This window comes from Anopheles stephensi, chromosome 3 (genome assembly GCF_013141755.1).
Source record: "Anopheles stephensi strain Indian chromosome 3, UCI_ANSTEP_V1.0, whole genome shotgun sequence".
In the NCBI taxonomy this organism is placed as follows: Eukaryota; Metazoa; Arthropoda; class Insecta; order Diptera; family Culicidae; genus Anopheles; species Anopheles stephensi.
The window spans coordinates 82,190,701-82,206,960 of NC_050203.1; the positions used below are offsets into that span (position 1 = coordinate 82,190,701).

Here is a 16,260-nt window from a genome sequence, read left to right on the forward strand (position 1 = left end):
TTATGAAATGTGAGTTATGCAATCGCTGCTGGAGTAAGGTTAGTAATGACACATTCATCTCCTTCTCCTATTTTTTAACATTCAGTAGCACTTCGTTTGATTATTGTATATTTTTCATGTTATTCTTGGTCAAATAACCTTGAATATTCATATCAATTTTTTATTTAAAATTCAATATGCAATCGCCAAACAGTATGCAATTTACAAAATTAAACTTGATTTATCTCTTGAGCCGTACAATCATGGTTGAAAATTTGTTTTTCATAGGATCACAAAACCGGCCATAAACAGATATTATTAAACTCGCTTTTTAACATTTTATGAGCATATTTGTGTACAGTCGAAAATGCATTTTTTAATAAAAATATTACATTCAAATTTATATTTATCATGCGTTTAAATATCAGATGATTTCAATCAAAGTTTAAAATGCATGACGAACTAATATAAAGATTATTAAAAAAGTTGCATTATGAGCTAAAAAAACTCTAGAAACTATGCTCATTCAGGTTTTATGTAAATCATCCAAAATCTATGCAATTTATACCACACAGCTCCTTTAATTATCCCCACCTAGCCGTTGCTACCAGCACAACGTCCAGTGCTTTTAGTAAGATAACCTTCAAAAGGCAGCCAGCTTTCATTTGTGCTCAGTTTTAATATGCAAAGTGTATCAACACTACACGTGCACCGTACGTGACTGTAGCTTCTTGGAAATAAATCTACACCCAGCTCAAACTACCCGGCCAACGCCAGATTCCCTCGGGGTCGATAAGTAAATGATTAAAGTGTGTATAATGCACGATACCACTCACCAAGCACCGCAGAGCAATAATCTAGCGTGCAAAGTTTGCTGCTCAAATATGATTCGACTTCTTCGGCAAATGGGCTCCATTTCGTCGTTTTCAACCTCCCAGCCATCGTAATCCTTTGTCTATTGCCAACTTTCAAACAGCACAACTTGCTCCCTCGCAGCAACAGCAAAAAAAAAACACGCGGCAAAACCTACCTTCATCTCATTCCCTTTTTCTAAGCGAATTCAAACAAACGAATCAAAACTTTTTCGCTCAAGAATTTATGCTTGCGTGAATGTTAATGCTGCCAATGTGCCCGCCGGCAGCCAAAGCAACCCGCCCGAGCAAACTAGCAAACGCCCGCAAGCGCTTAAAGGTGCTTCCGATTATCGTGCTCACAGCTTCTTCGCTCCGGCAGAGGTACCAAAAGAATAGACGCTCCGGGAATGTCTGCAAGAAAAGTATTTTCAATTTTCTGGAAAGTTTTCCATGCCTGCGAGGGGCCACCATTCATTCACAGTCGGTTTCCAAGCGTAACGTTTGCAAGATGTTTATGTCTATTGTATTGTGTGTGGATGTGTGTATGTGTGTGTGTGTTGTTGCCATATGGGTCATAAGAAAAAGCTTTCGGAGTAAAGATTTGAAAAGTGTCCAGCTGTTTTTTGAGAAAACTATGTATCATTCCGGGGTTTTGATTGCGGATGGTCGTATGATATTGGAACATGGTGCACGTCTGCTCATTCGAGTGGAAATTGTTCTCTTTTTTATTGATAGAGTTAGAATATCGGGAAAATTGAGTATTGATAATGTAACTTCCTCGTTCACATATGTTAAGAGGACACGAGACCAAAAAACTTGTCTCACAGAACAGAATGCAGAACAAAGTGTGACAGAAAATTGCCTACATTTAGGCGCTCCCGAAGCAAACTTTGTGGTGAAAATGAGCTAAGTAAACGATTTGCTCACCCACCAAAGTTTGCCTAACTCATCCACTATCAATTTGTAGGCCTTCAGCCGTATCCGTATCACATACACATCACTAGCCCAATGAACTCCAAACCCTCCATTTCTAGAACTAAACATCACACAGACAAACATACCCTGTTTGCGCAAACATCCTGTCACCTCCCCTTTCGCTGCTTCTCATCCGACGTTCAGCATCCGCTAATCTGTCACACAGCCGATAGGTAATCCATCATCGTGGATCGGAAAAGCGTTGTGGCATGCCGATGAAACCGCACGCTCACACACCGACTCATCACTCACCAACCAACCAACCGTGCCAAGTTTGGTGTCATTCGCGGTTTCGACTCGAACCGATGCGATGGAATTGGAGAAGTCTAAATTTTAAGGCAAAATATTTACATTTAACAGCACACGCGTACAGCGTCGCTAGTTTCTTGTCCATAACCTCGAGCATGTGTACCGGAAAGTGATATGAATTAGTGAGGTTATGAGATGGAGATGGGCCTTCAAATATACAAAGACAGCATCAACACGACGGTTGTCGTACTGCTGGAACGAAGAAGAATATGACGCCTCATGAAGTGAAGCCTGCAAGTCGTTTGCCGGGGTAAATGGCTGGAATGGATTCGATCATACAGGCTGTCGCTGTATCGTCAACGGTAATGTTTCACCTCGAGCGCTTCGAGTGCGAACTTGCCGTCTCGTCTCGATACGACTGATTATCTTCCATTAGTGAAACTGTTTACCGTCTGCGACTGGTCCCCGAGGCAGGCGCCAGCAGGAATAGCTTTCCCGGCCGACATTGACGACAACACACACAAGTAACGTCAGTGACCGACACTCAGGACTTGGCTTTTAAAAATGTATAATCCCATCCTGTGGCCAGCAGAAGGAGTGCAGTGCAAGCGTCGGCCTGAGTTTTGATGCGAGCTCGACTGCCGCATCACGGGCATCAAATCATTCGTGATGCGACTGAATAGCTTCGTCCATGGGCACGTTCCGTCACCGTTGTGGTGGCGCCAAGTCCAGTGCACTCGAAGCCGAAAAATGTTTGCCAAAGATAATGGTGTTTTCCTCTCGACGGGAGGGTCTCCACGGCTTCAGCGTGGCACGTGGCCCACGTACGGTCTCGGATGAGCCGGCAATGTCGTCATCATTTCTCGTTTATTATTTACGCAAATAGCGACCTCCGCATATGGGGCCTGCCCGAGCTGGGCACGACTCGGTGCGACTCTCGGTCACAGGCCTCTCTCCCTGTGGTCTCCTGCTTCCATCCCTGGGAAGCCCGTCAGCTGCTTATCCCTTTTCGTTATTATTACCATTTTTTATCCCATTTCTAAATCATTCGGCTCTTCCTCTTGCTCGCTTCCTGCTCTAACCGTGTGGACAACGTCATCACACATTTCACATAATCGTTTCATAGACCACAGTGCGTTCTGGTCTGGCGTGCCGGGACGTGCCCACCACGACCGGTGTGGCTTTCCGGCATTCATTTTATGGTAATGATTTATTGAGCCGTGTAATATTCTGCAGACCCCCGGAGGGTTTCCCGAGGGACCCTTCACGGTGCTGTCGGGGTAGAATTTATGGACCTAGCCACCGACGGGCGGTTTCTGGGATAGTGTGTCCCAATAAACTCACCTCAACAACCAGGACCAGAGCTGGTGAGTTCATCTATGTGGGACTAGTTGATTGTTCTGGTTAGTTGTGGGATTTGTGGATGGCCGAGTGTTGCGATTTTTTGTGACGAATCTGTCAAACTGATTTAGATTATACGAACAACTTCTCGCAACGATATAAGTAGCAGTTAACTTTATAAAATATGTATTGCATACCCTCAGGCGCTAACAAACACAGTCAATACCCTAAGAAATCCTCTTCGACAGCCCTGACCTAACAAATGTCAACCAAGTTTAATAGCAAAAAACCTGATAACATCTTTCCGCCTAGACGATCCGAAAAACAACTCACAAGAACTTATCCCACACGAGAGTCACCTAATCGAATCGGAAGTTTCGTTGCGCAACAGCACCAACGCCACCTTAGTTCTGTCGAGATATTTCGGCCCCAACAGCCAAGTCCATAGATGTGAATAGAAAAACAACATCGCTTATCGATTGACCGGTGTGCGCCTATTGGGCTAGATCTCTCCGCAGCCGAACTATAAGTCTGTTTACCCAATATCGATGCATAATTAATTCCATTCTACTTCCTACGAGCATCCTTCCACATCTCGTTCTACATTATGTGTCTGTTTTCCCCCTATGTTTCTGTCGTTCCCCCTATCTGCCCACCGCAGCATCGTGATACGCAGGAAACGCTTGCCGTGCTGGAGCGGCTCGATCTCGACACGGAGAAACCGACGGAGGAGGAACTAGCTAGGAAATTCGGTTACGAGGACGATTATCTAAAGGGTACGGTTTCCTGGTGGCAGCACACGAAACCGCAAATTTGGTCGCTGTTCGACGAACCGTACAGCTCCAACGCTGCCAAGGTATGTACGGCCGGGAGTGTGATTATCGCTGGTTGGCCACGCGACTAAGGTAGAACCTTTTTTTTATGCTTTTTCGCCCTCTGCAGATAATCGGTGTGATATCGGTGTTCTTCATCTGCGTCTCCATCCTGTCCTTCTGCCTGAAAACGCACCCGGACATGCGGGTGCCGGTCATACGGAACATCACGGTCAAGACGGCAAACGGCAGCACGGCCTGGGTGCTGGACAAAACGCAAACGAACGCTCACGTCGCGTTCTTCTACATCGAATGTGTCTGCAATGCGTGGTTTACGTTCGAAATTTTGGTAAGTATATATTGAGGTTGCTGGTTTGAGGTGTCTAGGGGACGAAGTTTTGTCCCTTCCCGAAACCGTCAATATTTGTCCAATAAATGATGCGGCAAAGTTTTTGCGGGCACGATTAACGCGTGGCCCGATTTGCTTACCACCCAGCTGCACACCACCGTTGACAAACATAATCCATTTTGCCCACGCTCACGGCGAACGGTCGGTGAAATGCACACGAGCGCCACATCTCGAAGAATAACATTCCAGCGAAATTGAACTGAAGTATGTTTCGGGAAGAGGGAAAAAAGAAACACAGAAATAACTTCCCACCCACCACAAAGCCAACACAGGCACCAGAGACGATAAATGAAGGCAATAAACAGAGATTCCAGCCGGTTGATCCAGTCCAGGGAATGTTGGACATTACTCACCGCGTCCCGGAGTCCTCGGCGGAAAACAGTGAACGTTAGACAAAAGATAATGTAATTTTATACGCTCCTTGGAGCTCTTTGGAGGCTCCAAGTTGGTGGTGGTGGTGGTGCTGGAAGAAACAATGACACACTGTTACAACTTGTCACTTGTTGACAATGGTCGTTGGATGACATTTTTTCTCGGCAGCTTACCGTACGGGATCCCGGGATAATGGTAAATGAGTGCATCCGAGAATCTGCGTGTAACGTGATACCATGATTGTGGCCACACTGCAATGAAAACTGCGGGAGTCCTACTACCAGTCGTCTGAGACCCCTTGCTGGGTGGCTGACACGACGATGGCGACCACGACCGCCGACCATAAATTGGTGGTGGTGAAAAGGAATAAAATGCTCAGCATGACTTAAACTCGCCTCCAATGTCCTCTTAGCATGCTTGCAGCATGAAGAGTTAAAGAGAATTCATTGTCTGTGCTCCTTCTTCCGTCTATCTCTCCCACACCCCAACAGATACGCTTTATCTCCTCGCCCAACAAGTGCGAGTTTGTCACGTCATCTGTAAATATCATCGACTACATCGCGACGCTTAGCTTCTACGTGGATCTGGTGCTGCAACGGTTCGCATCGCACCTGGAGAATGCGGACATCCTCGAGTTCTTCTCCATCATCCGCATCATGCGGCTGTTCAAGCTGACGCGCCACTCGTCCGGCCTGAAGATACTGATCCAGACGTTTCGTGCCTCGGCCAAGGAGTTAACGCTGCTGGTGTTTTTCCTCGTGCTCGGTATCGTGATATTCGCCAGCTTGGTGTACTACGCCGAACGGATCCAGGCGAACCCGCACAACGACTTCAACAGCATCCCGCTCGGACTGTGGTGGGCACTGGTGACGATGACCACGGTCGGGTACGGTGATATGGCACCGAAAACGTACATCGGCATGTTTGTCGGTGCGCTGTGTGCGTTGGCCGGTGTACTAACGATAGCACTGCCGGTTCCGGTTATTGTGAGTAACTTTGCGATGTACTATTCGCATACGCAGGCGAGGGCAAAGTTGCCCAAGAAGCGACGACGAGTACTACCTGTGGAACAACCACGACAACCACGTACTGCAGGTTAGTCCACTTCGCTCTGTGTGTGAGATGCTGTGGTTTTGAAAATTCTCGTTCTTTCTCTCTCTCTCTCCCGTTCTCTCTTGTTCTCCCGTTTCGCTTCTCTCACTCACGCCCGATCAATGTGTTCATTTCATGACGTGCTCACCGCTTGCTCGCTACTGCTGTTCTCGCCTTATCACCTGCTTATCAACCTCGAACCCGGGCTCCATCTCACATTGGTCCACGGTAGGTCAAGGCGGTGGCATCGGTATGCCCGGTTCCGGCCCGATGGCACGCCGCATGAACCAGGTGAAGACGAAGGATCTGGGACCGAAAATTGGTAAGTGCGATCTGTTCCGAACACCCATTCGGACTTTCGGTTTCTTTGTGGTCTACGCTCTGCACACACACGCAACAGGCGCCCTAACAACAGGCGTTCCGAGCAGAAGCAGAAACGCCACGATGCTCACATCTTCTACAACCGCTAATAGGTCTGCCAGATCCTACCGTAACGGTCGTTACGGTATTGATGTGTTGTAACACACGCTACTCACGCGATTCTCACCCGGGCGGAATGAGAATACATTTAAAAAAAACACCTCAACAGCTTCGCCGGTCACAAAAATGGGGGGTGGGAAAAGCGATATGAAATTAGCGACCCACCCATTTCCCCGGCACGTTAAAGTGCCATTTTTCATAAACTTTCACCAGTGCGCCATTTTTGTGACCGTAAGCCCTGCCAGCTGCTTTAGCGAGCGAGCACGATCGTGCCGCCATCCACACATCACTCATTTTCACACACCAACAACACCTCCGTGTCGGTTTCCGGTTTTCTGGGCTAATATTTTTTCCCGAAAATGCGTCGATTTCAACACCCCTTTTTTACTTTCTGCCAAACATAATTCACACAACATAAAAGACAACAGCCCACGCACCACGTCACGATCACATCGCCCCAAAAAAGCCTTCCACCGAGGATTCGTTTTGTTGTGCTGCTGTTTCTTTATGGTTTTTCCCACGTGTCTTTTCTTGCTGCTTGCGGAAAAAACAGAAAAAAACACCGTTTTTCACGCGCTTTATTAACTACCTTCATGCTATCGATATCGACTCCGATAAGAACGAAGAAGCTCCTTTTTTCCGGTAGAAATATTTTCCCCTGACGCAAAGCAAGAAAAAAAACGCGAGCCCTGCTTCATTTGAGTTACGTTTTCATCGCTTTTCCCATGGCCAGCTTTTATGCCCCCCTGCCAATTAAGTTGCCTCGCTATCGTTCGCGCGTTTGTTCCACTCACAATCGAGGAGCTTTTTCTCCTTGTGATACCACCAGACGCTTAAATCAAGTTAATATTTACACTCCTTTATTTTCTCGATTATCCATTCAATCGGTGCTTGTGCTTGTTTGTGCTTCCGTTCGTCCATTTTCATCGTTGATCATTTCCATTTTATGCCTGCATTCGTTTCAAAAGCTTGATTTGTTTGAGGAAATATTGGAAAAAGAGCTTACCGAACGCAAGAAATTATAATTTGAGCGGATAATCGACGGCGGCTTGTGGCTGATTGGCAGCCGTACATTGAATAGCAAAGTGCTTTTATAAGGCTTGAGATGTTAAGTGGCGCACCTGATTCTTGCCTGCGGGTTTGTTTTTACTATTTGCAATCGTCTGGTCGATATTCAATCCATTAAAGTTAGGCGGTGCTAATGCATGACGTGCATAAGAGAGCTCACAAAATATTGATATGTTGTGAGCCTTGTCTAATAAGAGTAATCAAAGTCAGCTTGAGGAATATATACTTAGAATGCTTCAACTGTCTTTAGAAGCATTATTGCGTGAAACATTAGAAGAATAACTTATTCGAAGCATTTAGAAAAAATGCACTTGTCCAAGATCTTTTTAACATTTTGGCTTTGAGCAACTATCAGGACCTCATTAGTTTTGGTAACATGAGCTTAGAGGCAACAGCGAAGACTGTCTTCACATGGCAGGATCGGGGTTCAGTTCCCATCCAGATAGAATGCCCGTACCCGTACCAAAAAATCTTCATCAGTTTTGGATTTTAATCGATTTTCTTACACGTCTTAGATAAATATAAGATTGTTGAGATATAAGTTCTCAAAGTAAAATATGTTTAAGTTTCAGGAAGAATTATTGATATCCAGCACCTCGAATACCACTGATGTCTTTACCACCAACGTATCAAAAGATCTGGCTTGGGCCTATCTTTCTTGAAAGCTTTAGTAAAATAAATCTCCACCAAACAGCTGTCAGGTCCTTCCCACCTGTCATGTTCCACACAATATAATTCAACATCATGACCACACATTAACGCAACTCCCCTCGCTTAAGCTGCGATTACCCACAAACCAGCCACCTAATTGTCGTATCTGATGTTCGGTGTTATGTGTCAATAAATTCATTTAAGGCTACCCTGATACATCAGCTGTATCACCGACATCACTTCTAACTCCGTTTTGTAAGCTGCCAAATGTTATTATGCCTTCGACTACCCGAAAAACGGACCTTTCCACCAGAGTTAATCCACCAGAGATCAATCCCTCGGTGCGTTTTGGACCAGACAGAAGACCCAGCAGAAGACCGAAGCAACCTCGGTCTACTATAACCTCGATAATTGCTCCAAAACTTTTCACCCACACCAGCAGCGCACTCTCAGATACAGTTAACGCTCCAATTTCGTAATGCGAAACTAGAACTAGAAAACGACTGTGGCTGTGCTCCCATCCAAACCGGGACACACGAAACGCGCCACCGACATAAGCCCACTGGTCCGTGAATTGCTCCGAGTTGAACTTCACAAAAGCACACCATTATTGTCCTTCCGATCCAGCCGGAGGCTACGATTGAACTTGCAAAACATTCCGCGCCAAAGAACGTGACGCCCGGTGGCCATGTGCTAAGGGTAGAAATAATTAACATGACAGTTGACTCCGTGTCGTTTCCTTCCACGGCCGGGACCGCACGGCTGCGGATGGCAGCGAGCAGTCGTTACAAGGGTGACATCGGTTCGTTTCACGCGCGACCGACCACTGCCAAAGGGCCAAACGTGTCACTGGGAAGTGATAAATAAAATCACTTCAAACAAAACCGAGGAATCCTGCTGCTTTCCAGCTCGCCCATCGCACACAATGCAAGCAACCGGCCAATGGTGTTTGTCCTTTGGTATTGTTTTCGAGAGTAAAAATAATGTTTCAACTTGGAACTCTCGTAACTAATGGAAAAAACGGAGCAAAAAGAGCAGCTTGAAAGAAAGCCCATTCTCTACAGAAGGCACAAAAATAAAACACACACACACCGAGAGCCTTTGTGTTTGGACGGCGAAATGATCAGAAATAACACAGGACTAGCCCTTTTTTCTGGGTTTTAGGTTGTGTATCCAGAGAAAAAAAGGAAAGCTCGTTTCGTCCATTCAGTTAGCCCTTTTGACTGCAAGCCATTGGCTTCAACAGGGCTGCAAAAAGCAGCCAAGTGAACCACGACACACACACACTCGGATGTGGGGCGAAAAGACACAGAGTAAATACAATTTTCCCCATAACCAACGTGCTACATCGCACAAGGAACCGGCTCTCGGAGTCGTCCATTGTTTGCCCGAGTGTCTACCGTGTGCCTTGGTTTGATTGAGTCTCGAGAATGGACGGTGGAGGTTCTGGGTTGGGCCAAGCCTTCGGATTGTCGTCTGGATTTATTTCCTTTTACGACCAACAACAATAAACGGTACCGGTAGACGACGGACGTCACTACGGTGAGCTCCAATTTTCCACACGCTGAATGTTCTTTTTTCGGGGACATGTTTGCCCACATACTCAGCGGTAGACACACCTCAAGGTCAATCGCATTGAATCAATATTTAAACATTGATTGGGAATATACGGCACCATTGAATGGACAGCTAAAACAGCTCTTATTACCCTTGCTTTCGGTTAAAGCTTCTGTGACCTTCTGGAGCAACTTTTCACCAACCAACCAGCCAACAACGATAATCTCTTTTTAAAGCAGCCCAACCAGCCAGTGGCACAATGCTACCATCTGTCATACATCACCCGTACTTCCTTCGGAAGGGCGCACCGGAAGGTCTAAGGAGGCCTTCCCGGGGAGCGAGGTCCTTGCGATCACCACACGTGTTCTTTTCGTCGGATTAGCGCAACGCTGCAGTGCGGACATGCAAAGAGCAGCAAAACGAGCGCCAACCAGACATTGTCACATTTGGGAACAGAGTTTACTTTGCACGCCTTTTTTCCCTTTGCTTTCCGTTCGCTCCGCTAACCCCCCGAGGGGAGGCAAGAGTTTTTCCGATTCGCAACCGTTTCTTGTACGACGAACGGCACGTGCTTCCAAGGCGAACTGGTAAAAAACGAGCTTTTTGCTACCATTTCGGGTACAAGCAGTTTCGATCAAAATCTCATTAGTTGTATGAACTGGCAGATGGTTGACAACTTTACATGGGCTTTTTTTTGTGCAAGGAATTGTGCTTTTTGACAAGCGTTACTCCGGTTCTGATATTAAATTAAAGTTGCGGAGTTTTTCTTGCGCCCCGCTTTTTCTGACATCTCATCAAAAAAACTCCAAGCGGAACCTTAAGAACTTGATTTATGAAAGCTACCGTTTGCTCAACTTCTGTCCCCCTTTTGCTTGCGGCGAACTTATTGTGCTGCGAAATCATGCACATCGGTAATTAGTCAAACCCAAAACCTGTATGATGGCAGGTGTGTGGAACGCGGTCGCCCGATTACTCTCAGAGGTCAACACTGATTAACATGATTAATTCGTTACACAACCCTACGCCACAGGCACACTTTACTGGCCCGACTGTCCAAACGGCTGTTCCGGAGGCCCGCTTTTTTCGGGCAGTGATTTGTGCAAATTCACCATCACCAAGCTGCCTACGCATGATGGCAGTGATAAGTTTTCCCTGCCACTCCGGTGCTGGAAGATTCAGTTGGGATCCCCTGTTTCAGCTTGTACATGGCTGTTTCCCATTCTCCTAGATCACCGAAGAAACGAAGATAAATGGTAGTGATTATTCCATTTATCACCAGCACGGAATCTTTCACTTCGGCGTTGAATTCAACGGCTTTGGCTTGCGCGGTGGTGTGGGTTGGTGCGGTTGTCGAAAACCTTCCCTCTGCATGAGCGGAACTTCTCCGCGGGGTGAGCTACATCTTCCTGAGCAGAGTAAAAAAAAGCAATCCTCCAACAACCGTACGAAGCAACAAATGGGAACGGTTCGCGAAAAAGATATTCGACACCATTTTTCCTGCCCGTTTTCCGGCACCAGGAAACATTCACCAGCCCGAGTAGTGGCACGGCTTTCTACCGTTGCTGGGAGAAGAATAAAAAATGAGCCCAAAAATTCTGCCAGCGCCAGGAGTTCTTTGCCGTGCATACGAGTTAGTTTAGTTAATTAGCTTAAAATGGTAGCTTCATCAGCAAATGGATTCGGGCGAATTTTGGTACGGCCTCATTACGAGGCGCAATGAGTCGCGGGCTTCGCTTTCGAACATTCGTCAGGTCGGGATGCTAGCACCACGCGCCTAAAGGTAGGCAATCTGCGCGCGCTAAGAGAGCAATAAGAGCGACAAGCTGGTAGAACTGTAGGAAATCGTAAATTATGTTAAGCAGCGCTAGCACAAATTGCCACCAATTCATGGACCTGGACAGCAAGTGTACACTTCACTTCTCGCCTTTTCATGTATAAAAGCTCATTTTGGATGGAACTTTCGCCTGTACTGATTTTACTGACCGAGTTCAACGAATGGATGGAAACAATTTAGCACTCTAACGTAGCTACCCTTATCAGCAAACGTTTATTTTATTATCCAATCAACGTCTCATAAATCCTTATTTGTGGTACCATTTCACCCCCCTCCCCCCCAGTAACAAACGCCCTCCTCCCTTCTCACAAATACGCAAAAAACGGATTAAAGCGTACCAGATTATCCCTCGTCATGTCGTCGTCCGTCGATAAAAGCCCCCAAAATCATCCTGATTGGTTGGCTGCCTAACCGCATTGGGTATATATGTATGTAAGTGTGTGCGCGTATGTGTGCATGGTTCAGAATGGTCTTTTGTTCGCATCGTGATCGATACATGGTTTTTAACTTTATTCCTTTATTTACGATTCACCGTGCAAAACATGCTGTAAAATCTTTATTATGTTAAAACGATTTTTTTTGCTTTATAACGAAAATAATAAAACGATTCATCTGAAAATGGCTACGGGCACTCGAAACACTGATCACTACTACACTGAAAGGTACATTTGTTGGAAGCGAGCTACTTCAAACGCTGATAGATTGTTTATGTTATGCAAATTGCATTACTTCAGGCGCTTTTGATCGACCGAACGAAGCCTAAAAGTATGTGATTTGTGTGACAAATCATTCTTTTGGCCTTTTTTAAACATAAAAAGAACTGGAAAACCTGTACTCGGAAAATATTATGCTTCCACAAACACACCAATACCGGCATCCAATTTGTCACACAAGCCAGTCATAAACTGAAGTTAGCACAGAAAACATTGCTTCATTCCAAGAAAACAATCAAAAATACAACAAATCTAAAACACCGCCACCACTCAACCATCGCTAATGAAATGCTTCCCTCAACTGTTGTCCCCCGCTCCCCATCATCCCCCCCCCCCACACCCACTGTTCTGTTTCTTTTCACCCCTCCCACTAGATGCCGCCTCAGCGTACATAGGCAAAGCGGGTGGCAAAATGGCACAGCTTTTATAACGAACAGCTTTTGCGCTAATCCCTGCACGACTGTACGCGTCACGCCGTCCCGTACCCGTCCCGCCGCACTCCCGTGCCCACCGCGAAGCAGCAACGATCTGCAACCTAACCTAAGAGCGGACTTCACCGCCGCACCAACGTGTCACGTGTGTCACATGCGCCGTTTCCGGTGGATTCGGAAAGTAAACAAAAAAATGTCCACACACCCCCCTCCCCGGAACACACACGTTCGCCCAAATGAAACGTCCATTGCGCGTTACCCGAGGGGGTTTGGCCAAAAGGGGGGTTTGGTTCTGGTCGACAGTTTGAGACAACATTATTTCGCGCTAAACATAATTGCTCACTGTGTGGTGGTCATCGTTAGGTGGAGCGAGTGTGGAAAATGCAAACCGAACGCTCTTATTACTCCAACCGCTTGTCGCTTGAGCTGTGATGCCTTCGAGCAGCTCGAGAACTCGCACTGCTCCGGTACGGCCACTTTGGGCCGGTGTACTTGTGGGGAAGCAGAAACGGACGGAATGTGCTGTATATGCTCGCTTGTTTTCCACTGCCACTGTACTCGGAACTGGTTCGTTTGAGAAGTATTTAATATCCGGTCTGTGTCGTGATCTGTAGCGAGTAATACAACTCTTTTATCAGCGTATCATGTTTTGTCTGTGTCTCTGTGATTAGTGCTATCCCATTTTCGTTGTTGGATGTTGTCTGGTGTGTATTTTATTTCTTTATCCATATCAGAACTGTGTTTTGTATTTTGAATGTCGCATCCAAAGATAGGGTTGATAAATATCAGTTTCTCTTCTCTATTTGTCGTAACTCTCTTCGGGGAAATTGTTGTGTCATTCTGTCTTTACTTTCCTTTCTTTAATATTTTTGTTTATTCAAAGGCACAAATACGATTGTCTTATCTTCTTTATCTTCTATTTTTTGTCTGTAGAAATTGAATAACTCCTTAGGTAAAATCTATTCATCTTATCCATCAGTAGCATTTTCTTGTCGTCAGTCTTCTGATTTTTTTATTTATCTTTTGTTCAATCATTTTTTGGTTTTGTTTTCTTCTGAATTCCTTTATGGATTGATTGATTAATTAATGAATAAACTTACCATTAATTTTATTGGTTTTTTTATTTCTTATGATTCATTTAATCTTCTTTATATCTGTTTTTTTGCCAAATTTATTTATTATTTACTTCTTGTCTTTATGTCTGTTTTTCCTTAAATTCTTTATTTATTTGTTTTTCGTCTTCTGTTTTCTTTCATTCTTTCTTAATTTCTTTTGTTTTTTTCTTTGTTCCCATATACCTCTTTGTCTTTATTTTTTACCTTTATTTATTTACTGAATGATCTTTTACTCCTCCTCATTCCTAAATTGTAAGCTGCAGTTAACAAATTATCTACTAATCGGTTTACAATTTATTTGATTCATCAATTTTACACAACTAAAGCTTACCCTCAAATGTTTTTTTATTTCGTATTCCAGTTAAATTAAGATCGCTCAAGTGATTAGTAGAGGTGTAGAACTCTCAATATTATATTGATATGTTTGTGGAATTAAAGCCCTTTCCTGGGAAGTTACTATCGATGTTTTAGCTAGCCGTACATCTCACACTCGGGGACTGCTATCGTAACTGCTTCCAGTAATGTTATTTAAATATTCATATTCGATGTAAATGTCTTTTACTCTCGCTCTATCTATCTCTCTTTCGCACTCGCGGGACAACTTTGCCCTTCTGCAAGATCAAACCCGTCAGTTGCAGATCCCATCGCTGGCCCGGTTTTGCGTCATTCACTGATTCGTCGTACCAAATCAAGCTCCATTAAATGATGCAATTCCACTTTTTGCACCGCACCGTACCGCGTATCGTTTCAAACCGCTTCCCAAGAAATAGTTTTCGTGCAAAACAGTTCGCTCGGTTCGGGATAGATCGCCCATAACCGTTCGAATCAATGGCGTACTCACTAAACGAACCCCTTGACATTATCGTCCCACCGAACGAAATCGTTCGCCATCCGTTCTCGAGAGCGCTGGTAACGAGCGGCGCAGTAACTCCCGCTGCTCGATTGTAGTTCCGTTTTTATGTGTCACATTCACAAATCCCCATCCCTTCAAGCGTGTCGTGTTGCAGCCAAACGATCTACCGGTCCATGTTGCTTACACATGTACCCCGTTAATGCACAAAGCCACCAAGAAAAAGGGGTTTTGCCGTGGGTGGTTGATGTGAAAATTGATGAACGTCGCCACCAGCTGGATAATATTATCGGCTGTTAGCTTGATCGCGCCTGACGGGTGATAATCTTTTGGCGAAATGAAATCGTTCGAATCGGTCGCAACAAAAAGTTTTCCCATTTGCGTTTGGGTAAGGGGATTTTTGGGGATTGATTTCAGTTGGTGGACTGGATGAAATTCTTAGTTTCTCTTTCCATGACGGCATAAGGTTCGAGTGATTTCGAAGCGGTCGTTAACGTTCATGGCCAACAGTGCAAGGTGTTGTTAAGAGGTTTATGTTCACTATACGAATGGCTCTTGGAAAAGAGTCGATTTTATGAGAGTATTTCTATGCTAAACCTATTTTAAGAGTTCCTTTAAGAATCGTAAAATAACCTATGAAGATCATACGGAACGGGAAGTTCCTGAGTTCCGCGACAACCAAAATTCAAAGAGAAGGATATGACAATTTTTTATGTGAAAATTCAATCAAAATGCTGTAAACTTTCGATCTCCCAACACTTATCTCGGAATTCTTAAACTTATTTATTTATTTTATTTATATTTCTAGTTGGACGGCTTGACGCCGTATTGACAACACCGCGTGTGTTGACGATTACTAGTACAAATAAATTAACAAGGCATTTCCTCCCTGTTATTTTGCCTTATCCCGGGAATGCTCGGTTGTCGGTGTGTGGAGAAATTCTTAAACTTGCTCGTTTTAAAATTGATAATTTATTATTTACGTTGAAATATCCTTAACTTACAATATCAATGTAAATTTTCCTGCATTAAGACTTAAAGAAAACACTTATATCTGCCAAATTCAACATTCCACCAAATTTTAAAATTCTTGAAACCCGATTATTGCGTTACTTGGGTCGTTACTGTACACATAGCTGCATCAATATCAAACGTACCATGTCTACTCTTTCAAGTGGCTGGAGTGATATTCCTTAATAATTTTAAACCATTTCAATCATGTTAAGCTACCCGTTTGATATTTAATTCAATTTATTACAACATTCTTTATTGCTTCATAGCTATGTTGACCTCTATCCCTTCTCGTTGACCTTACTGAATAATCCACAAAACGGCAATTCTTCTTGCTCTTGCTCACGAGTATCTGTTTGTTCGTGTAAGCAAACATCCATCAACTCCTTCCCGAGATGGATGCAAAACCGTACAAAAACTCATCGGCCCTTTTATGACCTTTTGCCGCAGCAGCACGCTGCAGTAGT

General features: G+C 44.7%; 1 protein-coding gene across 12 annotated transcripts in view; it reads left to right on the top strand.

Annotated features, from left to right (window-relative positions):
* The window catches only part of LOC118513650 (potassium voltage-gated channel protein Shaw-like), a 60,043-nt gene that overhangs the window by 27,122 nt on the left and 16,661 nt on the right, over positions 1–16,260 (top strand). For 9 of the 12 annotated variants that reach the window (XR_004906498.1, XM_036059728.1, XM_036059725.1 and 6 more), the window contains 4 exons: positions 4,060–4,254; positions 4,341–4,559; positions 5,483–6,086; positions 6,316–6,405. Coding sequence is in view for 10 of the 12 variants with exons in the window: in XM_036059728.1 (XP_035915621.1) it covers positions 4,060–4,254; positions 4,341–4,559; positions 5,483–6,086; positions 6,316–6,405 (1,108 nt within the window). In the remaining 2 variants the exon portion in view is untranslated. Of the gene's footprint in view, positions 1–4,059; positions 4,255–4,340; positions 4,560–5,482; positions 6,087–6,315; positions 6,406–12,760; positions 13,385–16,260 lie in introns of all 12 variants that reach the window. The other 3 variants (XM_036059734.1, XM_036059735.1, XR_004906499.1) reach the window with 2 other exon arrangements.